General features: G+C 30.5%; 2 protein-coding genes and 1 pseudogene across 4 annotated transcripts; 2 read left to right on the top strand and 1 right to left on the bottom strand.

The window, feature by feature from the left end:
• Nucleotides 1-75: 75 nt before the first annotated feature.
• Nucleotides 76-2,104, top strand: LOC112737464 (histone H2A variant 1). Of its 2 annotated transcripts, none has more exons than XM_025787382.3 (3): nt 76-334; nt 423-557; nt 1,562-2,104. In XM_025787382.3, exons 2-3 carry the CDS (start codon nt 438-440, stop codon nt 1,856-1,858), a joined length of 417 nt encoding a protein of 138 aa, XP_025643167.1. In that variant the 5' UTR covers nt 76-334; nt 423-437; the 3' UTR covers nt 1,859-2,104. The 2 variants fall into 2 exon arrangements, with proteins under 2 accessions (XP_025643167.1, XP_025643174.1); XM_025787389.3 differs by having other exon boundaries at nt 203-334; nt 429-557.
• A 984-nt stretch (nt 2,105-3,088) lies between these two features.
• LOC112737455 (beta-carotene isomerase D27, chloroplastic) lies at nt 3,089-19,727 on the top strand. Of its 2 annotated transcripts, none has more exons than XM_072211055.1 (7): nt 3,089-3,486; nt 4,094-4,233; nt 5,017-5,109; nt 6,165-6,226; nt 7,279-7,361; nt 18,105-18,197; nt 19,498-19,727. In XM_072211055.1, exons 1-7 carry the CDS (start codon nt 3,273-3,275, stop codon nt 19,536-19,538), a joined length of 726 nt encoding a protein of 241 aa, XP_072067156.1. In that variant the 5' UTR covers nt 3,089-3,272; the 3' UTR covers nt 19,539-19,727. The 2 variants fall into 2 exon arrangements, with proteins under 2 accessions (XP_072067156.1, XP_025643155.1); XM_025787370.3 differs by having other exon boundaries at nt 3,115-3,486; nt 7,279-7,385.
• On the bottom strand, nt 11,000-13,628 carry LOC140180869 (uncharacterized; annotated as a pseudogene).
• Nucleotides 19,728-25,542: the final 5,815 nt, after the last annotated feature.

Here is a 25,542-nt window from a genome sequence, read left to right as displayed (position 1 = left end):
AACTCCAATAAAGTTATCCGGTTATTGGGCCCTGAGAATTAAAAATATTTGGGAAAGCGGTGAGAAGAGAAGGGTGTGAAAATTTTGAATTCTCCGTCAAATTTTGTAAAATTTTTATTTTCCCACGCACACAAAGCTTTGAGCGCCACTTTTTAGATTTCGTTTTTATTTTCATAAAAATTCAAAATTAAATAAAAACGGAAGAAAAGTAAAACGCTCATTTAACTCATATTAATGACTCGTATAGTCGTATGAATGCTTCTTACTCCATAATCTCTCTCTCTCTGTCTCTCTCCACAATTTCTTCACACTTCTCTCGCTCTCTCAGCCTCAGGTAATCTGCTATTTCTCTCTCTTTGAAATTCTATGTTTTAGTTTGTGATTTTAAAATTGAGGTTGATTTTTCTGTGAAATTGAATAAGGTTTAGGGTTTAGGTATGGCGGGAAAAGGGGGAAAAGGTCTTCTGGCAGCGAAAACCACCGCAGCTAACAAAGACAAAGACAAAGACAAGGATAAGAAGAAACCTATTTCTCGCTCTTCTCGTGCTGGAATCCAGGTAAAGATTCACCTCTTCGTTTCTTCTGATTTTAATTTTCTCTTTATTTATTTTCGTAGTCAAATGTGTTTACTGATTTTAAATCTTTATGTTAAATTGTGCACCATTTAAAAAAAAATTATTATTATTATTTGAAAAAGAATGGTTTGGTAGGGATTGGAGATTGTGGTGTAAGTTTTATGATATATTTTAAACGTAATGTGTATATAAAATATAAAGTAAGATTTCCGAATGGTTTTGTATTTTAGTTAGTTCTAGCTAGATAGATCCGCATAGCTATAAAGCAACTCTCCATTGTGATTTTGCTGAGATTGATTTGTTGACTTTAGATAATCTATTGATGTAGGTAAATGATACCCTTTGTGTGAAGTGGAATGGATTTTAGATTTTAAAGTTGTTCACTTTTCTGTTTTTCTTCTTAGTTTTGATGGATCTGCACTCATAACCACATTTTATATTATCAGTTAAAAATGAATTATCTTTAATGTATGGTTCCAAAGTTATGTTACAATCATGAGATAGTGTGATTGAAACAAATAGTTCTGTTGCTATGGCTATTATGTTACAACAATTTTTTAATTTCCACATTGATTTCCTTGGATTAAAATTTAAATGGTTGACTTTTCTTCACCTACTAGTCTTAGGCACTTATTCCCTTTGTGTGAAGAGGTGTGATATTTTTACATTTTAAAATTGTTGGAAAGTGGAACCTTAATCTCAGTTTGTATATTTTGTAGGACGTATTTACTGTTTTCCATTTGGGTTATTTCACATCTATATCTAGAATACTGCATTTGCTTATTGTTTTCTGTTGATGCATAACCTCTTGGTTCTTGACATGTATTTATCATTATTAAAAAAAAGATAAAGCGTATGCATTATTATACAGTATTGAGTGGTTTTGAAATTTTGGTTGCTGGGAGTTTCTGTCATTTTCTGAAAGAGGTCTATTATTGCTATATCATTGCCCCTTTGTTTTTGATATTCATATGGTTTGTTTCTAGTTTCCTGTGGGTCGTATCCATAGACAGCTGAAGCAAAGGGTCCAAGCTCATGGACGTGTCGGCGCAACTGCTGCAGTTTACCTGGCCTCCATCCTTGAATATCTGACAGCCGAGGTTCTTGAACTGGCGGGGAATGCAAGCAAGGATCTCAAGGTGAAGAGGATAACACCAAGACACTTGCAGCTTGCTATCAGAGGAGATGAGGAGCTTGACACTCTCATCAAAGGAACCATTGCTGGTGGTGGTGTCATCCCTCACATTCATAAGTCTTTGATCAACAAAACCTCCAAGGAATGATTGAATGAGTGATTCATTCATTGTTGTTAAGTTTCTAATTTATATATATGGCTGTTGACTGAAACCAAAACTTGTAGGTTGTTTTAATTATGATGACTTTGATCAAAGTAGGATTTAGCTTGATTCTCTTTTGCAAGTAGTTTGTTTTAGAACTGTGATGTTATGATGTAAATTAGTTATTGATGTTGCTTTTATGCGATCTTAACTGCTTAATTTGGGGTTTCCTAAACAACCGTTTCCTTGTTACACTGATTTGTTGACTTTAATGGGTGTCCTTTCTAATATATATATATATATATATATATATATATATATATATATATATATATGTTGGTTTATTATAGAATGCAAGTTCGTAACTATTATATGTAGAGATAAAACTAGAGTATATCATGCCATGTATGCTAAAGAAAATAAAAAAGAAAACCTAAATATTTTTTAAAGTGTCAATTTGGTTTTATCAATTTGTTTATATGTTGATATATGTCTGTCTATATATTTGTTATAATTATCTTGTATGTCAGTATGTCTCATGAAATGGGAATTTTTTTTATTTAAATTAGTTAAATATATTATTTATCGAAATACATAAAATATAGTGTATTTATTGATATACACATGTCACATTTCGGGTGAGGAGATTCAAATTCTATTAAACTCATGTTTTGATGATTGAGTACTTGCCATATAGTATAACTAAAGTTAAGTTTATTCTGGATATACACGAAATGTGACATTTCTTTGAAATTCAATGACGTGTTACATTCCGACTGTATAAATATGGATTTATTGCAATTTAGATCATAATATTCGAAAGTAACATGTGTATTTCAATAAATACATTGTACTTTAGGTATTTCAATAAATAATATATTTAATTAATTTAAATAAAAAATTTCATAAAATTGGTATGTCTTATATTTGATTCTTATTTTATCTTTAAAAATTATAAAACAGATAAATTATAAAAAAAATACCCCCCTCTCTAACCTAGGATACTCAAGTATATATTAGTATTAGTTAATATATTTGTATTACACGAGAATGAATTTGTTTCAATTTTTTAATTGATTTTACATGGTACAATTTTACATTATATAAGATTTAAATAAAACAAAAAGGATATAATATAAGATCACACTTTATAAAATTAATCGAGATAAAAATTTTGTCAATCTATTTTCATTATGCACCGCAGCATCTTGTGTCATGTAATAAGTCAACAAAAGAAAGCCTCCAATAAACAAAGAGGAACTAGAATCTTGTGTTCTACCAATTTGTTAAGATGCTTTTCATGCACTCTTTGTTCTTATTTAAACCCCTTCTCTCATCTTCATTCATATCCCTCTATTCTCCATAGTTGTTTCTCTCTCTTTATCTCTCCCTCTCAAAAATAATAATAGTGGATGCAAAAATGATGATGGCACAACATGGCAATAATAGTCTAACACTAACTTCACCTTATCAATGGATGATGAAGTTGAAGCATAAATCAAAATCTCCCTTTGTAGTTGGAGTTCTTGCAAGGCCAGCTGAGAATATTGCTCAAGAAACTAATGTCTACAAAGATAATTGGTTTGATCACTTAGCTATAAACCATTTATCAAAAAGTGTTCAAGCATCAACAGGTTAATTAATTCCTTCCTCTCTTTTCCTTCTTCCTCTTCTTCTATAATTAAGAAAATTTAATAGAAAATATGAAATTTTAGGATTTTTTGTTTTAAGATTTTTATTTTCAGTATTTTTTATTTATAAAAAATTTTACAATAAAAAAGAAAAACAGAAATTTTAAATACAAATCAAATATATCATAAACTTTAATATATTAACAATATATTAAAAAAAAGTTAAAACTATTTATTTAAATTATTTCAATCATTGTTTTAATTCTATGACACTTTTTAGCTAAATTCTTAATTTTTTTTTAGTATAACTAGGTTTGTTCTTTGAGTTGTTTTTAAAACTGAGACTAAGATCTTTTAAAATGAAAAGATTTATAAAGAGAAAAATATTTTTTTTTGGTTAACAAAAAAATAAATATTTAATCACCATTAAATTAAGATAGTAAGACTCATAAAAGTTATAAATTAATAGTAATTAGTCTCTTATTTTATTGCTCTAGCAATTTTTTATTTTTGAAGATCCGAATCCTAAAATATACAGTATATCTCTATAATTACGTAAATATAATTGTGTGTATATGATTAATTCACCTTAATTTTGAATCTTATTCAGGACACAGTAATAGAAAGAGTGGATATGAGAGCCTTGTAGAAGCAGCGATGGTGGCTTATAAGGAATTTAATTCTAATGAACAGAAAGAAGTTATCATTCAAGCACTTGATAGAGCATTTCCAAGGCCAATACTTATGTTGGTGAGTTCATTGGTTTGATATGATTGATTTTCTATCTTCTATTGCTTTCACTTCCATTTAATTTGTGTTTAGTATTATAGAATTAGAGAAAAAGAATGAAAACATAATCCAAATTCTTCAGTCCGCATTTAACTTTTCTTTCTTCCATTTGAGGGCTTGATCACTAGGTTTAACTCTCGTAACCAAGTATTTCTAAGGGTATGTTTGTTTTTTTTTTATATTATTATTATTATTGAAATAGAAAATAAAATTTTATTATTTTTATTTCTTCTTTAAATTCCATAAAGAAAAGAAACCAATCAATTTTATTAAATAAAAGTATACGAATAATTTCAAGGTGTTTTAATTTATTTTATCTTAGAATTTAAAAGTAATTTACCACCACTTTTCCAAGTTAGTTATTCCTCTATAATTATAGACAAAAAAAAACACTAGTTTTAGTAGCAATAAAATTAGGATCACTATTTTTTTAGTTAATTTATTTTTTGATAATTATATATTTATTTTTATTATCATGCATTGTTATGATAAGTTATAAAAAATTTGTGACCGATAAAAAAGTCTTTATTATCAATTATAATTGTCATTTAATTTTTTTAACGCGAAAATATAAGATGCTTAATTTTTAATTGTCAATAATATATTGACGGCTATTTTTATTGTTGTTGCTAAAGACAAATAAATTATCATTAAAAATAATTTTTGTTGTAGTGAACTAGTTAAATTCCTTTCTTGTTTTTATAATAACTATGTATTACAATTATTATTCATGAAAAATGGCAGATAAGGACAATGCTACCACCATCTAAATTTGCAAGGGAATATTTTGCTGCTTTCACCACTTTGTTCTTTGCTTGGTTGGTCGGACCCTCCGAGGTAACTAAGACACTATTTTATTTGTATTTTATATTCTTGATTAGTTAATTGGCTGTAATTTTGCATAATAAACATTTTACTTTTTTTTTAAAAAAAAACAAAGAGCAGCCCATCCCATTTGTATGACTATAAATAATTGATGAAATTCATGGTATATAATTCCTTAGTAAATTGTCAAGAGATTAAAGTTTTTTTTTTCTTAAAGGTTCATTGCATGTCATCAAATTAAACTAGTTTGTAAATAGAGCAATAATGGACTTAAAATATATGATTTGAGAATAATTTCATCTTACCAACTTTTTTTCTTAATTAAGTTTGGGAAATCTCTTTTACTGTGTGGAGCACTGCCATATATCTGACGTCACCCACTAATTACTCTCCATAATTAGCATGTACAATTATTCAAGCATCATGCCCCAATAATCTAGTTTCTGAGTTTCATGAGTAGATATGCTGAATTGTTGATATAAATCATCATTCAAACGGATATCATTAATTAACTATATTGAGTAATAATTTAATAGATCAGTTCATTTCGTTAAGCTTGAAACACAACACCCTTGGGCCCTATGGTGTAACATACATACCTAATTAAATAAATTTTGACATTGAAAAGCTTCAATATAGTATAACATTGTTTTGGGCATTGCACTATGTAATCAACCAATCATCATGCTCTATGATCCAAATTCCAACGCCATATATATATATATATATATATATATATATATATATATATATATATATATATATATTGAAAGTGACAAGTTTATTTAAAAAATAATATGGTTAATTATGAATATATGCACAATTATTTCTTTTACGACATTTTCTTTAATTTGTCCAAGAAAAGAAATATATATATGCACCTTTGTATTTTTTATATCTTGAAATAAACAATTGCCCAATATAAGCTAGTATATAGATTAGTGCATATAATAATCAAATTATACCCTTTACTTTCTAAGATGTTGGTAGTTTTCTTGAATGTAAAAGGAATTTAATTAACCATGTAATAACCTCATTAAAAAGTTTCTTTCACAATGTGTGTAAAGGTGAGAGAATCAGAGATGAATGGAAGAAGAGAAAAAAATGTAGTCCACATAAAGAAATGCAGGTAACTTCAACTTCCACTTAATTTTCTACTAGTAAAATATTAAATTGGTCTTTTATGTTTTAGTGTTTAAAATTTAAAATATTTTATTTAAATTAAAAAAATTCATTTAACTTCAATATAGACTATAGTCTTATTACTGTGAAGTCAAAGTTAAATAATTAACGGAATATCCTACATGACAGCAGTACAAGAACAAGGTCGATAATATAGAGAATAAGTATAAGCTCCATAGGCACAAAAGCAATCCTGCATGCATCCATATATTTATTTATCATTCTCCTTAGTTCTATAAAAAATATTTCATTTAAATTGTAAGAAAAATAATAAATATATGTATTGATGCATTCACGATTAATTTTGTATTTCTGGAGCTTGTACTTATTCTCCAAATTATCATCAACCTTGATTTTGTACTACTGTCATATAAGACATTCTGTTAATTATTTAATTTTAACTTCAACAGTAAAACTAAATTGAAGTTAAATAAACTTTTTTAAATTCAAATAAGACACTTTAAATTTTAAAAATAAAAATAAAATTAGTCCAAACAATGACGAATTTAATACTTCACCCATTTTCTATATATATTATATTATCTTCACATACATTTCTATTATTTAACATACAGAAAATTATCTTATATCATACTTTTAGGGCCTCAACATTACGCTCCAATGATTATGGTAGCTCCACACCCAATTCTCTATTTGCATCATGGTCATCATGATCATCACCATCAATGATTCAATGTTATTGCCATTATTGCTAAGATATCATCAAGACTTTTATTAAATTAAAATTCGATTTATTTTGATGTTGAACCAGCCGGTTCAGATAAAAAACCAATGAACGAATTGGCCACTTGTGTTCAATTTACTAATTTAACCAAATATGTCTATACATAAAATATATTATTATTCAAATAATAATAGTATTTTTTTGTCATATTTATTTTGAATCATAACATTAGTTTTTAGTATATATTTGTCTAATAAAATTTCAGTTGAACAAGAATTTCACTTATATATATATATATATATATATATATGCAGATTTTTGGAGAAGACAAATTGCGTAGGAATGTGCATTAATCTCTGCAAGATGCCATCTCAATCTTTTATAAAAGATGCTTTTGGTATGCCAGTAAACATGGTTCCTAGTAAGTATATATATTTATTAATATTTTCCGCGACTATTTGCATGATCAAATATATATATATATATATATATATATATATATTCACACATTATTATTACAGTTGTATTTTATTTTTAACGAGTAAATTTTCATTTTATTTCTTAAAATTTATGTAATTATTCATTTTAGTTTTCGAAATTTAAAATTTTTTATAATAGTCTCCCAAATTTATATTTGGATACTAATTTGATCTCTCGATCCTTTCTGATGACAAGTCAATAAATGAGATATTGAGATGACAAAATCTTGACGCATTAGACTCTCTAATAATTAGGTGACATGACTTCTTCTTCAATTTAAATTGTGGTAAAATTAATAAAATTCTAAAAAAAAACTATTGAGAAAACCTAAAATGCAACAATAATAATGCAAGTCAAAAGGATAACAACAGAGATGAAATGAAATAATGTTTAGGGTAGGACATTTTTTAAAATTTTTATTGCTTTTTAAGATGAGGTTGATCTGCCACCAGAAGAGGTGGTTATGTTAGCACAGTGGGATCATCCCATATTTCAAGAGTAGATTATACTAATGTTCTCTGTAGTTTGGTGAAATTCATTATGACTCCCTTCTATTTCGCTAGATTATACTTGTGTTGTGTTAATTACAGAGTGTTTAGTGCCATGTTCTACAAAATACAAGTATGTATAACATACTCTAAAAGCTTAAATTTTAAGGGGAAAAAAGTGGGGTGTGAAGAAACGAACCATAGCAGTGATAGCAGTGAAGGTTTGTAGTGTTATTGTCGCTACTATTTGCTCTGCTTTTGTTGCTGTTGTTGTTACTGTTGGGACGTGCCACCATATTCGTGGATACCAAAATAACAAACTTTGGCTTTAGTTTAGAATTTGGATCAAAGCCAACGAATCGATAGTGATTGGTGAGTGAGGGATGCGACGGACCGAGGGTGAAAAGAAGAGATCGTGTCAGAAAAAGAGAAGGAGCACGACGGAGAAGGAAAAGATGGAGGGGAAGTCAAAGAGAAAGGAATGGGTCAGGTGAGAGACATGGAAGTAAAAAAAAGGAAACGAGAGGAGAAGGACGGCGTGGAGCAAGAGAAAGAAGAAAAAGAAAAAGTTAAGGTTCCATGGACCAAATGAGGTCCAAAATCAAATCTTGTCATGTCATCTAATCGTTAGAATATCTAACATTGGCAAAGGTTTGTCACATTAGCACTCCGTTTGCTGACTCATCGATGAAAAAGGTTGAGGGACCAAATCGCTGTCCGGACCAGAATCTGAAAAAGCACGAGAAATTTTGAATTTTAAAGACCAAAATAAATAATTGCACGAATTTCAAAAACCAAAATGAGAATTTACTCAGAGTAAATCCCCATAGTAGATTCGCGTGATTATCCAATGTAGTCCTCAAGATTCCAATTTTTTCATTGTAGTCTTCCAGATAGAGCTCCGAGCACTCATAGTGGTCCCTGGGCGTATTTCTGGTGATGAGTCATCACCGAAGCGCTTATGTGGTGTCTTTTGGCCACGCAGGATGACTCCAACGGCTAGCTGAGCTAGCTCATTTCCAATTTATACCCACATTAGTCCCTCCCACTATATTTAACCTTAAATCACTAAATTTTGATAAACAGCTACAAACAACTCAGTTATATTTAAAATTCTGCAGTTACCTAAAGAATCAATCATAATCCATTAATTAAGCTAAAGGAAAGAGGCACAATGCAATGAAGAAATAAGCAACCTTGTCACCTTTTCACATTGGCACCCGAGCCGAGTGCTTAAAAATTGTTGGGAATAAATTACCATTCCCCCTTGAGAAAACACCTTTGACAGAGAAATAAAATAGACACAATCACAACACAAGAATTTAACGTGGAAACTCCAATTACCGGAGAAAAAACCATGGCCGTTGTCAAATGACAACCAGAGAATATCACTATGTGAAAATTGTTACAACACATAGACTTCTTTCTTTCTAACACTGGCACCCCAGTACACCCACACTCTCTCAAAGCAAATATCTAACTACACCTCACAACACTCTCTAATCAAAGAGTATAGAGGAAAAGAAAAATCAGATACAAGCTTAAAGTGTTTCCGACTGGTGCAAAAACAAATGGAGAACTTAGCCTCATATTTATAGCCTAGGCCACCCACTCCGTTTGCTATCCTAAGCAATGTGGGACTAATTCAACCAAATCCTAACAATCTCCACCTTGATTGAAATAGTCACACATCTTCAGCTTCCATTGTCAACACCGACAATTTTTTGCTGCCATTGTCTATACCGACAATCATAGTTCAGAGAACTATCATACTCCACCATGAAAGTATACTCACTTGGAATTAAACCACTCCAAGCATTTCGACTTGGTACAGATCGAAACCTTGCTGAAAATTCATGGTGCAACTTCCAAATTGGCTTTTTCTGGAAGTTCTTCAGCCATCGACCTAATTCCGCCACACACCTTGCATCTCAACGCCAACCAATGCCCGTGTGCAATTGTGGACCCGATTGCCACAACTTATCCTTATCCATGGCAGTGCGGTAATACCATGAGGATACTTCTTGTCTTCTAGAGAACATCATCTTCTCTCATAAAGAGAGCAACCAGAGATCTTCTCCTTCAACGCCTTGTGCAAACCTGATTGTATCAACACATCCTTGACTTGTATTTGCCACAAGCCAAAATTGATTCTTCCATCAAATTTCTCTATTTCAAGCTTCACAGCACTTGAATATCCTGACATTGTTGCAACCGTATACTGCAATAGTATAACTTAACTGTAGACCGTGCACTAGGAAGGGTCCCCAGGAAAGAGAGGTGGGTCACAATGGACACACTTAAATACCAGATCTTTCCTTAGCCAAAACCTTTCCAAACTACACTCTCACAGTGTCACACTGCCTTCCAGCAACAACGACAGCAACCAAAGATCAACCTCAAGCCACAGGACAAAATTCTTTTCTGATGTGGAAGGTCAGACTAAGCTGCAACCACAGAGCATACTAAGAATAAATCCCACCAAACCGAAGCTCTGATACCATTTGTTGGGAATAAATCACCATTCCCCCTTGAGAAAACACCTTTGACAGAGAAATAAAATAGACACAATCACAACACAAGAATTTAACGTGGAAACTCCAATTACCGGAGAAAAAACCACGGCCGTTGTCAAATGACAACCAGAGAATATCACTATGTGAAAATTGTTACAACACATAGACTTCTTTCTCTCTAACACCGGCACCTCAGTACACCCACACTCTCTCAAAGCAAATATCTAACTATACCTCACAACACTCTCTAATCAAAGAGTATAGAGGAAAAGAAAAATCAGATACAAGCTTAAAGTGTTTCCGACTGGTGCAAAAACAAATGGAGAACTTAGCCTCATATTTATAGCTTAGGCCACCCACTCCATTTGCTATCCTAAGCAATGTGGGACTAATTCAACCAAATCCTAACAAAAATCGACGGCATTGTAGCCTGAAAAATAAGAAAAGCTCATATTTTCATTAACTAAAAAGAGATAAATCAGAAGTTTAATTAGACAAAGTTTATGGCAAGGCATTATTAGTACCTAAATCTCTAGTGCCAAATTGTGGCCTCAAAAAGAAAATGCTATGATTCCAGTAGCATTCAAGGCAAGAAACAAAGATGCAGAAGATGATGGCGATGACAAAGGTTCATAAGAGATGGAGGGTGGGCTTTGTTGTTTCACAGATAGAATCCAAACTATAGTAGAGTAAGTGATTACTGTCACAGCACCTATAAGTGAGAGCCCTGCAATTAAATTGAGGTTTGAAAGCTAAGACAGGACAATGGATAGAGAAATGAAAATCAAGTAGCACTCCACTGTGGTTAAAGGATTTGAGGTACACGTTGGACCACAAACTATTTGGAAGAAGAGTTTCATGGTTTTCCTTTCTATAAGGATCAATGCAGTTGCAGTTCCTGCTGATAAATAAACAGTTAGAAAGAGAGCAAGCCACACCCCTAATCTTTTTCCTGAAAAAGCAAGGTTGAAACCTTTTCAAATCATGCAATGATAGTTTTAGGACTGTGATATGTGTATGAATCTTCAATTAACTTGGTTTGAGTACCCAACATAGTTTTTGAGGATCAATTATATGTAAAGAATTCTTGCATTATTAATTATGAAACTTTACATAATAATGTGATATAATAAATAAACTATATCAAATAAACTCATCAAATGATGCTTGAGCAAGCTCCACATATATGTTATACCTTTTTCTAAGAACGACTTCATGCAGCTAAACCAAAAGCCATAAAGTGTACCGTTGCCAACAATATGCTATGGTTAAAAAAAGGATTCCCCAAACTATTCACGAAAATCTCAGTTAAAGGCTTAATCCAAATCAAAGCAGTAAATATAACAAACAGTTGATTTGCATAAAGGATGGTGCAACCAAACTATCCACAAATGATCATGGACAAATTGCAATGAATCTGATCAGTTCCAAGCCAAAAAGAACGTGCAATTTTAGCAGCAGGAATGAACAACACCAATGAAAGGAATCCTATGAATGTAGCAAGGAGAACTTTCCAGAACCCATCAAGACCAGCAAAATGGAGGTCTAAAAGCGACGAAGAGGTGTGATCCAAATCCAAAATTCCCATAAAAATTCCGAAAACACCAAAAAGAACATTGAGCTGCTTCTCGGATTTCCTGGACGCAGATCTCTCGAAAAGTGAGCCTCGCAAGCATCATGAACCACATGTAAAGGCTCAAACTTGACAACAGAATTGGAACGAAAGCACCACTCATGAAGAAGCGAGAATTGGTATCGGAACCCAATTAAGAGTGAAGGAAGAGGGAAGAGAGGGTAACGAAGGAGACGGTGAATGCAACGCAGTATTGATCGATGTAGAGGCAGGATTGAAGGTGAGCATGGTCGAGCCTGAACCTGAAATCTGGGCATTCTTCTCGTCAAAATTGAGCTTGTCCTTATTCTTGGGCTGCTTTCTGAGGTCGGGAACAGGGCCTTCGGGGGCGTTAGGGCGGCGAATGGCAACACGAAAGCCGTGGGACGTGGAGGGTTGGGCATCGGGGTGATGTAGGTTTGGAGAGCGTAAAGGAAGAGAATTGGGAGCCTGAAAAATGCGATGAAGAACACGAGGAAGAGGGAGAGCGAAGCGTGCAAGAGTAGGATTTTGTACAATAACACCAATTGCGAGGGACCAGCGTGGCAAAACGATGCCACGTAAGCACTCCGGTGATGACTTATCACAAGAAATATGTCTAAGGACTACTATGAGTACTCGGAGCTCTATCTAAAAGACTACAATAGAAAAATTGAAATCTTAAAGACTACATTGGGTAATCACACGAATCTCAGAAACTACTATAAAAATTTATTCAATTTACTCATTTTTCAACAAACCAATTTAATTTAAATAACTAATTTGGTAATATAAAAACCTCTGTATCATATATTATTATGACTCCCATCTCAAGAAGCTTTATTTACCCTCTCTATAATATATATTATTAATTTTTTCCTTTAATATGTGTATATTTTAATATTGTGATTTAGAGCTAACTAAAATAAATTAATTATGTTTAGTGAGAAGATATTAGGATTTAAGAATTGCTTAATAAGATGTTTGACAACAGAGCCAACTACTAGTGATAATAAATGGGTTAATAATAAATATATGGACTATATTCTTGTTTAATTGTCACTATATATATTAGGTGTTAAAAATATAATTATTTATGTTATTTTTTCTATCAGTTTAAGATTTTAAAAAAAATAATTTTATAATATGGTATTAAAGTTTTATATAAAAAAATCTAAAATTCGATCTATAGTGAATCCTAAAAGTAAAAAAAAAAGGAATAAAGTATTAAATTGGCCTCTTAAGTCTGATAGTAATCATATTTTGATCGTTAAGGTTTAAAGTGCCCTATTTGAATCGGAAAAAGTTTCATTTAGCTTCAATGTAGTTTCACCGTGAGGTCAAAGTTAAATAATTAACAAACAAAATGTCCTACATGACATCAGTACAAGAACAAGATCGATAATTTGGAGAACAAGTATTAGCTCCAGAGACATAAAATCAACCGTGGATGCATCAATACATTTATTTATCATTTTTCTTACAATTTAAATAAAATATTTTCTATAGAACTAAGGAGAATGATAAATAAATGTATTGATGCATCCACGGTTAATTTTGTGCCTCTGAAGCATGTACTTGTTCTCCATATTATCGATTTTGTTCTTGTATTGCCGTCATGTAGGATATTCTATTAATTATTTAACTTTGACCTTACGGTGGGACTATATTGAAGCAAAATGAAACTTTTTTGGATTCAAATAGGACACTTTAAACCTTAAATACCAAAACAGAATTACACGTAAACGTAGGGGGACTAATTTAATACTTTACCCTAAAAAAAGTATAAAACAAATAAAAAAAACTACACAAAATTCAAACAAATTCAAACGAAGCTCTTGCTTGAAAAAAATATACAGATGTAACTATTTATGTTATTTCCTCTTATCAACTTAAAATTTTGGGAGAAGTGATATCATGACATTGTATCAGAACTCTATGTCTGAACAGTCTAAAATTTGATTCTTGGTGAACCCCAAAAGAAAAAAAAAGCATAAGACAAATAAAATGAGAAAAAAGAAAACTTATGTAAAAATTCAAATAAACTCAAAAGAGACTCTTGTTTGAGGAATAATGTTAGAGATATTATCATTTATATTGTCTCTCCTATCAGCTTAAACTTGTGGGAATAGCAATTTTATGACATTAGATGTAATAGGTTAGATATTACCGAAATTTCAACTCAATCGGATCTAACATTAACATTTTTTTGAGTTAGGATCTGATTCAATCCTCAATAAATAAAAAATATCGGATATATCCAATTAAAAAATAAAAAATATCTCTAAAATAAAAAAAAAACATTTTCTCCTTTTTTTAATATCTATTTACTTCTAAAACACTATCAATCAATATTTTCTTAAATAATATACAAAATACAACTATATATATATATATAATTCTAGAAATATCAAATAAAACAACTAAATCTAATTATTTAACATTCTAACAACAACAACAAATACGTAATAATAAAATTTTAATATCCTAATATTTTAAAAGTACAATGCAAAGTAGAAACTAAATCAAATAAAAAAATCACTTAAGCATAACATAATATATATTTTTTTTGTTTATTTTGTGGATTCGTAAATATAAATGTGAAAATTTGTAATCTGATGCTATTTGACTGTAAATTGAATCTGATATGATTTGATGATTATACAGATCAAATACAAATAAATACTATTAGTCTATAAATCTAATTCGAATCTATGAACACTTATAAATATTGATATTATTAAGAGCATAAAATATTTTTTTTAATTTAACATACAAATAATATTGAGTCAATTAGAAATATGTTGTAATAAAAATAAAACATTTTAAACATTAGAGGCAAAATAAAACTTTGTTGAAATATTAGGAATTGATTTAAATGATTTTTTGTTTGAGTTGTTAGCATAATATTTTTATTGTGCATATGTAACTATTTACATGCATATTTTGTGTAGTTTCAAAAGAACATCATCATCTTAACAATTATGTCTACATTTCTCAAATTAGCAAGTGACAAAATCTGTGTGTCAAAACTAGAAATCGATGCTCCTTACTTACATTATCAAAATACTAATTAGTGGAGGGTCCCATGTAGATACCACTTAGGGTACCAAAATGCAATTCCACCCGTTGAGGCTTAAAATAAAATCAATGCTTTACACATTGCATTTCAAATTTCATATGGAATTTGACACCTGAATAATAGCCGCACGTTAAACACTTAAACAGTTAAACTTCGCCAGAAATGACACCTTATTAAATATTAATTTCCTGTGCATCCCCCACAAAATTGACTAGGAATTTCACAAGGGATGGTTTTTAATTTCTCTTTTTCTTTTTTGGTTGGACCCAAAGGCATTGAAATTATACATATTGATGACTAGGGTGTCAATTGGGTGGCTCTAACTTACAAAGATATGGATAGATTTTGAATCGAGTTAATTTGTGAAAAATATAGACTAATGTCATTTGTACATTTAATTTTATTTTTATTTTATATATTTTCTTAGAGTAAATTTTAGATTGGTGTCTTAATTATTTTTGTTTAGAAACAATTAGTATCTAATAAAAAAAGTTGACAAATTAAATTTTGACATAATAAAGTTAAAAAAAATAGCTCTTCATATTTTTAAACAAAAATATTATGTGTAAATAAAAATTCAGCAATTAAATCATCTATTATTTATTTATGTATAAATACATATATTATTTAATTTATTTTTAATATATATTTTATATTTCAACATATATTTTATATAGAGTATTAATTTTTTGTATACACATAACAAAATTGATTTTTAAAAATTACAAATACTCCTAATTTTTCTTAAAAGTTAATATATTTAAGGGATTAATTAAGTTGTCTAAAATCTTGAAAGATAAGGGACCAATTTTATTTTATTAAGAACGTAGTTATCTAATTTTTTTTTTTTTTAAAAAAGAACCAGTATATCAGGCTTTTTTGTTAGGGATGCATATCGATTGGACCAAGCAAAATTTAATCAGAACTAGCTCCAATCATAATATTTTTACGGGTTTATTTTAAAGAATTTAACCCGACTCTAAATTGATCCGAAAACTAATTGGGTCCGATAAAAAATTAGCGTTTATAAGTTTTATTTAATAAATTTTTAAAAAATAAATTTAATAAATATTATATCACATTTATACCAAAAAAATTTATTTTAAAACAAAAATAATAATATATAATATAAAATTAATAATTGAGGTATAATAATATAATATTTTATTATTAATTTCATCCCCTCTCTCTATATATATAAAATAATTTGGGTTAAGTCGAAAATATCTTATGATCTGAATCCAATCTAAAAATAACATTGGATCAAAATAATAAATTTAAAAATAAAGTATTAAATTGGTCCTCTATATTTGGATGTAATTCTATTTTGGTCTTTAAAGTTTAAAATGTTCTATTTGAATTTAAAAAAGTTTCATTTAGCTTCAATATAGTCACACGTTTGATTTTGTGCCTTTCGAGTTTGTATTTATTTTTCAGATTATCAATCTTGTTGTTGTATTACTAGGACATTCCGTTAATTATTTAACTTTAACTTCACGGTGGAACTATATTGAAACAAAATGAAACCTTTTTAGACTCAAATAAAATATTTTAAACCTTAAGGACTAAAATAGGATTACGTCCAAAGAGGACCAATTTAATACTTTACTCTAAATTTAAATTCGACAAAATATATTTAGGATCTAGATCGGGTTACGGGCCATACCCAATCTTAAGTACCTCTACTTTTTGTTAGGATCTAATTTATTTAGAAAAGAATTTGAATCTTCTAAATTTTGAATTTTATTTTAGAGAGTAAAATGTAATTTTTTATAATTTATTTCATAAGTGGGATTAAGAATAAATATGAGAGAAAAACTATTCAAAAATAAAAGATGATACTTTACCTTCTAAAGTACAAATTCAAATCCAGAAAAAAATAAGTAAGTTTATGACTAAGGTAATCATAATAAGGTTAATTATTAAATAAATACTATAATTTTGGGTGTATAAATTCTAGATATCGTTTAAGTTGTGTTAAAGATTTTATTAACCAACAGGCAACAAGATAGAATGTGTGGAAGAAGGTTTGGGATTTTTTAACCCATATAATTCATTCTGTTCATCTCATTAGTTCTAGTATGCTCTTTTATATTTATTTATATCCGGTGTTACTTTACCCCTCTAATGAACCATCTTATGATATACAAGGAAACCAGTAATTGCATTTAACGGTAAATACGCTAAAAAATAAAACCATATGTACTTTTAGATTTATATATTTTAAGAACTATAAAATCATTATTGTATTTATTAAGAAGCTTTTTTAAACAACTTTAATTAAAAAGGTTTATTTTCAAACTACATTGCACAACGGGTTTAACTTAACCCAGCCCAACTTTAAATGGTTCAATTTTTTTTTTAGTTGGTCATACATGCACGCACCAAAAATAATTATGATTAACAGAACAAAAAAAAAGAGTTTCAATTATTTTATTAATTTTATAATTTTATTAAATTTTTAATTAAATTTTTTTATATTTTTTAATTAAATTTTTATATTATTTTTAATTTTATAATTAAATCTTTTTTATATTAAAAATATTAAAATTAATAGAATATTTTTTTTAAAAATATGTGATTAAACATTTAGGTTCTTAATTATTGATTTAATTAATTCTAATATTTTTATATTAAAAAGAACTTAATTACAAACCTAAAAATAGTGTAAAGATTTCATTAAAAAAATTATAAAAATTTAATTAAAAAATTAATAAAACTTTAAGGACCAGCAGAATAATTACAAAAAAAAAGTTGGATTGATGAAAGAATAAAAATACGTTAATTAACAAATGGATCAGACTGAAAACTCCCCTACCCTAAATTATGTAATAGATGATTTAATTTCTCATTAAGTTAACTAATTACCTAAATCAACTGTGCAGAAAGTATATAATAGACAACAGTATCAGTATATGAGGGAGATAGATTTCTTCAACAATATGGATAGTTTGATTATATATTTTCTTTTGATGATTTGCAGATTTTGATGACATGAGTTGTGAGATGATATTTGGCCAAGAACCCCCACCATCAACTGATGACCCAGCATTCAAGCAACCTTGTTATAGACTATGTAATTATTTTATTATAAGATTCTTTACATAAATGCATTCATTTCATTTACATCTCATATATATTGTTTTAAAATAATTTTTTTTTATTTTTTTATACATTAAAAATTTGATGTATCTAAATCTATTTAATGTCTAAGTATATTAATTTTTTTTAATGTACTAAAAAAATAAAAAGTTAAAACATGTGTTCTAAGTTAGAACATATGTTAAAATTACTATTAATAAAAAATTTTAATTTTTTTAATAAATACATAAAAAATATATTAAAAATTTAATTTTTTTGTAATTTTTATAAAAATATTTTCAGTTAGTAATTTTAACATATATTCTAAGATACATAAACAAAATTCTTATTTTAAAACAGAAAAAATTCGACAAATCAAATTTGATCCTACATATTATTTGGCTCATTATAGATATAATCTTGTATATCAACATCCGATATAATTTATTGTGATAAGGTTAGTATTTAAAATTTGGCCTGATTTCAAGATATATTTTGTTAGACTTGAGTTGATTATTTTTATTTGCTGTTTCTTTTGGATTGAATTTGAATTATATTTCAAGTCATTCGGTTGGTCTGAAATTATTTTTTATAGTAAAAATATATATTTTATAATAAAATTAGTAATGTCATATTATATTTTTATACTTTAATTAGTATTTTTTATATTATACAGTATTGTTTTTGTTTTAAAATAATTTATTTTGATATGAATATGATATAATATTTGTTAAATTTAATTTTTAAAAATAATTTTATTACTTTAGTATATAAAATTATTTTATATATATTAATTTTATGTCGAGTTAACCCAATTTATTTTCGAGTTATTTTTAAATTGAGTTAAAAATAGACTTAATTACCTTTTAAAATTATATCCGAGTCTAATTAAATCTAACTCAGCTAGACTCATGAACATTTCTGACAATAAAAAATGTATAACTGATAAGATAGTAGGTAATTTAGTTTCTTTATTGCATTGGGTTAGATTAATTAAAAATCTAGTAATAAGATTGTGATTATAGTGATTTATTTGTGAACAAAAAGAAATGTTACAGATTAATGTACACAAAATACATAAAGCATAATTTCATAACATGATCAAGAAGGGGAAAAATTATATTTCTTCCGTTTTAAAATAATTATTGTTTTGATTATTTTATATATTAAAAAAATTCATTTATCTAAACCTATTTCACATCTAAGTACATCAATTTTTTAATGTATAAGAAAAGCTAAAATAACAATGATTTCAAAAAAGAGAGAGCATCTAATATTGTTCATATATCATGCAGGCAAGACAAAGCAAAACCATGGAATGAATTGCCTCAGTTAATGCAGCAGGTATATGGAAATAAAAATTCAAAAAAATAAAAAATACCACAAGTAACCATATGCCACGGACAAATAATTACTATGGACTATGAAGTCCACTTATTATATTTTTGAATGATTTTTTTATCAGAAGATTTTCTCTTAGTCTTTATGATTAGTTTAGCTGGTAAAAATGAGAGAGTTTTTATTATCTTTTTTTCTTATTCTTTTATCATTTTTAAAGATTGTCAAATGGGTCAGTCTATTTAGGTCCGTTTTATTTAAACTCGTGAACTAAATAGAATTGGTCCGTTTAGGTTCGCTTTATTCACGAACTATAATTTTTCAATTCAAAACGTTTATGGTAAGTTCGATAAGTTAAATGGGTTAATCCGTTTATCCCTTTTTTAAAAAAAAATATTTTGACAAAAAATATCACTTTTAAAAACAAAAATCTTAAACTAGTAATTTTTTTTAGTTGACGGGTCGGATTTTTCAGATCAGATTGAAACAAATATTGGCTAAAAGTACTATTTTTTAAGGAAAAAATGAAAAAAATAAACGAGCCACCCGTTTAGTCCACGTGCTAATCCGATTAATCTGTCATTTTTTCGGATTAATCGGATTCAGCCCGTTTAACCCAAAATTTAAATAGGCTTAATTTTAGAGGCAAAGTTTGTCTAATTAAACAGGTAAACGACCTGACATGATAGATTTAGCCCATTTTGACGCTCCTATCATTTTCAGTCTCAAATCACTATAACTATCATGGTACTATTTAAAAGAATATGATAATGAGAATATAAATATTTTTAGAAAAAAATTAATTTTAACAAATAACTAAAATAAAACATAATAATAAAATGTTTGAGAGAAAATAAAATATTTTAAAAAATATTAAAAATAAAATTAAAATTTAATCTAAATATTAAAAAGATTTAATTACTTTATGTGTTTTGGTTCTTATAATTTTACTAAATTTTTAATTAAATCTTTATATTTTTTTCTTTTCAATTGAATTTCACTGCTTTTAATTTTGTAATAAGATCCCTCCTAATGTAAAAGATATTAGAGTTAACTGAATATTTTTCTGCAAATTGAAGGTATCTATAATTAAGAATCTAATATTAGATCTTTGGCCACATATTTTTTGAAAAAAAATACTATATTAATTTTAACGTTTTTGACATGAAAAGAATTTAATTACAAAATTAAAAATAGTGTAATGACGTAATTGAAAAAATAGAGACCTAATTACAAATTTGATAAAATTATAGGGATCAATAAAGTAATTAAACCTATTAAAAAGAGAAGTCAAAAAATGGGGGAGAACGGAGAGACCGAAGAGACTGGGGATAGAGGTGTTCTTGAGAGTGAAAAACACAGTGAGATTTCGTCGGAGAAAGTGATTAGGGGGAGAGTGTAAGAGGGGGCTATAGCCGATGATATGAAGGGGGCAAAAGGGATGAAAAGGGAGGAGCAAAGATATCCAAAGGTATTTCTCTGAAGACTTTTAGGGACAAGGTAGTTGGTTCCATGGTCTCTAGAGCCATGAAGACCGCAGAGGCCTTGGTCGAAGACAAGATGGCTACTATTACACTGGATCAAGGAGAGTCGGACATTCCTTGGATTCGTTTTATGCCTGAAGCGTGAAGCAGCCCTAGCGGAACCATACAAGGACACTATCGTCATCAAGGTTCTAGGGAAGCGATTTAATTACACGACCATTATTCACAAGCTTAGAGATGTGTGGAAAATCAAAAGCGGTTATGAGGTTTTGAATGCGGGTTTTGGCTATTTTTTGGTGAAGTTCGATTTTATGGATGATAGGGATCAGGTTCTCTTAGGAGAACCTTGGATGATTTCAGACAACTATGTCGCGGTCAAGCTATGGGACACTTCCTTTAGACCTTTTGAATCATCGTTTGGGTCAACACTGGTGTGGATTAGGATCTCACGGCTTAATATATGGTACTATGATGAAAAGGTGATGCGTTGTATCACCTCCTCTATAGGGACTCCTATTCGGGTGGATTTGGCTACCAAATTCACGAAAAGAGGTAAATATGCTCATGCTCGGACATGTATTCAGATCAATTTGAGATAACTAATGATTAGAAGAATTGGTGTTGATGATGAAATGTATGAGGTGGAGTATGAAAACCTCTATTTAATATGCTCTTCATGTAATTGCTATGGACATGTCGCACACGACTGCGGTCAGCGGAAGGCGGGAGCAAGTTCTAGCAGAGAAGCCAATAGAGCTGGCACCAACCTACATGTTCAATCAGAAGAGCCACTATATGTTCACAATCCCAATTTGGTTACGGCCAAGAGTCCAAATTTTGAATTTAATTCCATTTTGAAAAAGGATTCGTTGATTAATGAGACCCCAGATCTCATGCATGATACATTACATGATTCTAGCAACGTTAATAAAACTAATGCAAAGGAGGAAGGGTGGTCCAGTCACTAGAAAAGGCAAGGATAAGCTTATTCATTTTTTCAAAGCTAACCCATCTTTGGTGAAGCCCATCCTTGAAAAAAAAGTGGACAAAAATTAGGGCCTAGACAATTTGGGTTTGGTAATAAATTCTCTTCTACTCTTATGAAGACTGCTTTAGGGTCTAACCTGGGTGGATCAAAGGGTATAGTGAGTAAGTCTTCTTCTTCTCATCGTATTCGTGCGAAAACTAATATCCACAAGCGCTAGCGCCTAGCGTTGTTACAAGGATCACCCGTTGAAGCTCTCCTTCGGAAAAATGAAGTGGGTGAACAAGCAAACTCTGCTGCGACGATGAGGGACGTTTGCAAGCTTCATGATCGAGGTCCCGAGGTGTAAAGCCTTTTTATGGTGTTCCAACTTATCTACCAGTGTTTTATAAATTAGCTAAATATTATAAGTTGAAATATTACGGGAGCTTCCAATAGGATATCTCGAGTTCATTGAAAATTCAAGCCAATCCTTTTTATTCTTATTGAAATGCATATTCCTTTTGCTAGTATGAAGAATTTTTGGCATAATTTGGGTTTCTTTCCTGTGGATATCTCCGAAGTTATTAGTCATAAGGGGGTATTTGGTTTTTACATCTGAAGTTAGTTATTCTTTTTCTGTCCTCTCTATTAATGATCAATGTGTCACTGTTAAAATTGGCAAAGAAAAATTTTTTTGGGTCTGTAGTGTTATTTATGGTAGTCCTCAATTTTCTACAAGAAATTTGATTTGGCACCATCTGAGGGACATATCTCTCAATTGTTTAGAATCCTGGTTGGCGCTGGGGAATTTTAATGAGATTGTTAACTCCGATGAAATTATAGTGGACAATTTTTATTCTACTCGTAGTTCATCTTTATATGATACCCTGGATTTCTGCAACTTGTTTGATTTAGCTGTGGCTGGAAGGAAATTTACATGGTTTTGAAGAACTCGGGACTTTAAGGACATAGCGAAAAGGCTGGACAGAGTGTGTAGTAATGGGGGTTGGAAAATGCTTTTTTCGAAAGCATATGCTGAGGTATTGGGCCGCCTTCATACGGACAGTTGTCCTATCTTGGTCAGGTGTTAGGGAGCCCCAGCGAAGAAGGGTATCAGGTCCTTCAGATTTCAAGCAGCTTGGCCATAAGCCGCTTGTTAGGAGAGCGTGAGAGCCTTTTCGAAAGGAGGGTTGTATCCAGAGGAGGGTTGTATCCTCTTCGGGTTCAGTAGGTTTTGTTAAAGTTCAATTCCAAAATTTTTGGAAACATCTTTATCAATAAGCGTAAGCTGGAGGGTCAATTGAAAGTGGTTCAAAGAAGGTTAGAAAGTTGCAATGATGATGAGCTAAGGAGGAAGGAAGAGGATATTAGATCAGCTCTTAACACTATCTTAGGACAAAAAGAGTTATTTTGGTTCCAAAAATCTAGAGAGCATTGGGTGAAGTTTGGTGATCGCAATACAAAATTTTTTCATTTGCAAACTATCATCCGAAGAAAGACTAACAAGATTCATGGTCTCTTGGTTAGCGATGGAACTTGGTTTATGGATCCTGAAATTTTGCAGAGTGAAGCTTTAAAATTTTATAAAGCCCTTTTTGTTCCACGGAGCAAGTTGACACTAAGTGTATGGGTGTGGTTCCATTCCTAATCTCAGTCAAGAGGCCTGTGATCGCCTCACTCAGCCAGTATCTTTCTTGAAAGTCAAACAAGCCGTTGACAACATGGGTCCCTTGAAAGCTCCAGGTCCAGACGGTTTTTAAGTGTTCTTCTTCAAAAAGTATTGAGATGTGGTGGATCATGAGGTTTAGAAGACTGTTCAAGGTGCCTTTTTTGGAAATTCTCTCAGCCTTTCTTTGGTGAAAACCCTTGTTGTGCTTATTCCCAAGTGCGACTCTCCTTGTGCCTTTAAGGATTTTCGGCCGATTAGTCTCCGTAATGTCCATAACAAGATAATCACTAAGGTTCTCGTGAACAGATTGCGTTCATACTTAGATGAGATTATTAGCCCAACCCAAGGGGGTTTTATTTAGGGGGACTCATGATAATATTATTGTGGCCCAAGAAATGTTGCATTTTCTTAAAAAGACGAAATCGAAGAAAGGAGTCATCGCTTTTAAAATTGACTTGGAAAAGGCATATGAGAGGATTGATTGGGCTTTTCTATCAGACTCTCTAGTTGCTTTTGGCTTCCCCCAAGCCACAATAAAGCTAATTACAAATTGTTTTTGGGCTTCAGATTTGTCAATCATGTGGAATGGGTCTAAATTAGATAGTTTTCAGCCCCGTCGGGGTCTTAAACTAGGAGATCCATGTCGCCCTATCTTTTTGTTATTTGTATGGAGTGGTTAGCTACTTTTATTGATTCACAAGTTAGATATGGTAGTTAGGACGTGATAGCTATCTCTCGGGGTGGTTCGCGTTTATCTCATCTCATGTTTGCTGATGATCTCCTATTGTTTTGCAAAGCAAGCAAAACTTATGTCCATAATATTATGAAAATTTTAGAGCTCTTTTGCAAAATCTTGAGTTTAAAGGTGAATCTTGAAAAATTTAGGGCGTTATGCTCTAAGAATGTTTCAAATGGCTGAAGAGATGTTCTGACAGGGGTCTTCCAAATTTGTCTTGATAATGATTTGGAAAAATACCTTGGTGTGAACATTGGGCATCTCCAAGTGTCTAGAACTTCCTTTGCTGACACCCTGACTCAAATCAAATCTAGATTGACAAATTGAAAAGGGAGACTCTTAAACAGGGCTGGTAGACTTTGTTTGATTAAATCAGTTGCTTCTGTTTTACCCATTTATCCGATGCATGTTTCGCGCTTTCCCATCTCTATTTGCAAGAAGATGGATGCTGCTATGAAATTTTACTTTTGAAAAGGCAGAGTCGATGATCGGTATCTTAATTTAGTCAAGTGGGATATGGTGATTACTACCCATACGTATGGTGGCTTGGGGGTTAGAGATATGCACAGTGTGAATCTATTTTTAATTAAAAAGCTTCTTTGGCAGCTTCTTCATTGTCCTCACAAGTTTTGGGTCCGTATCTTGAAGGCTAAATATGTGACTGGTGATTTGATTGTGGATGTCGAGGATAATGGCAATGACTCACGTAGTTGGCGCGATATTATGGAAGTTAAGGCCAAGCTGCCAGAGGAGTTTATTTGGAACATTGGCCCTCTCTCTCTCAATCCTTTTGGTTCGACTCGTGGAATCCAGAGAGGACATTAGCGGCACATGTCCCTTATACCCATATCACAGATACAGCGTTGTGGGTAGAGGACGTATGGAAGCAAGATCACTAGGATTGGAGTGTTTTGACTAATCCTATTGATGATAACTTTAAAGTTAGTTTGGAGTATATTCATCCCTCTAGGCATGACAATATTGACGTTGGTTGGTTTTGGAGGCACTCGGCCACTAAGATTTACTCGGCCAGACACGGATATGAGTGGCTCCTTCAGAGGAATATTTCTTAGGATCCACAAGCAAACTTTCTTTGGCTTTGGCATCTTCGTATCCCAGAGAAGATTAAGATTCTTATGTGGTTGG

Source organism: Arachis hypogaea, chromosome 2, assembly GCF_003086295.3.
Source record: "Arachis hypogaea cultivar Tifrunner chromosome 2, arahy.Tifrunner.gnm2.J5K5, whole genome shotgun sequence".
Taxonomy (NCBI): Eukaryota; Viridiplantae; Streptophyta; class Magnoliopsida; order Fabales; family Fabaceae; genus Arachis; species Arachis hypogaea.
This window is presented reverse-complemented; position numbering and strand designations above follow the sequence as displayed.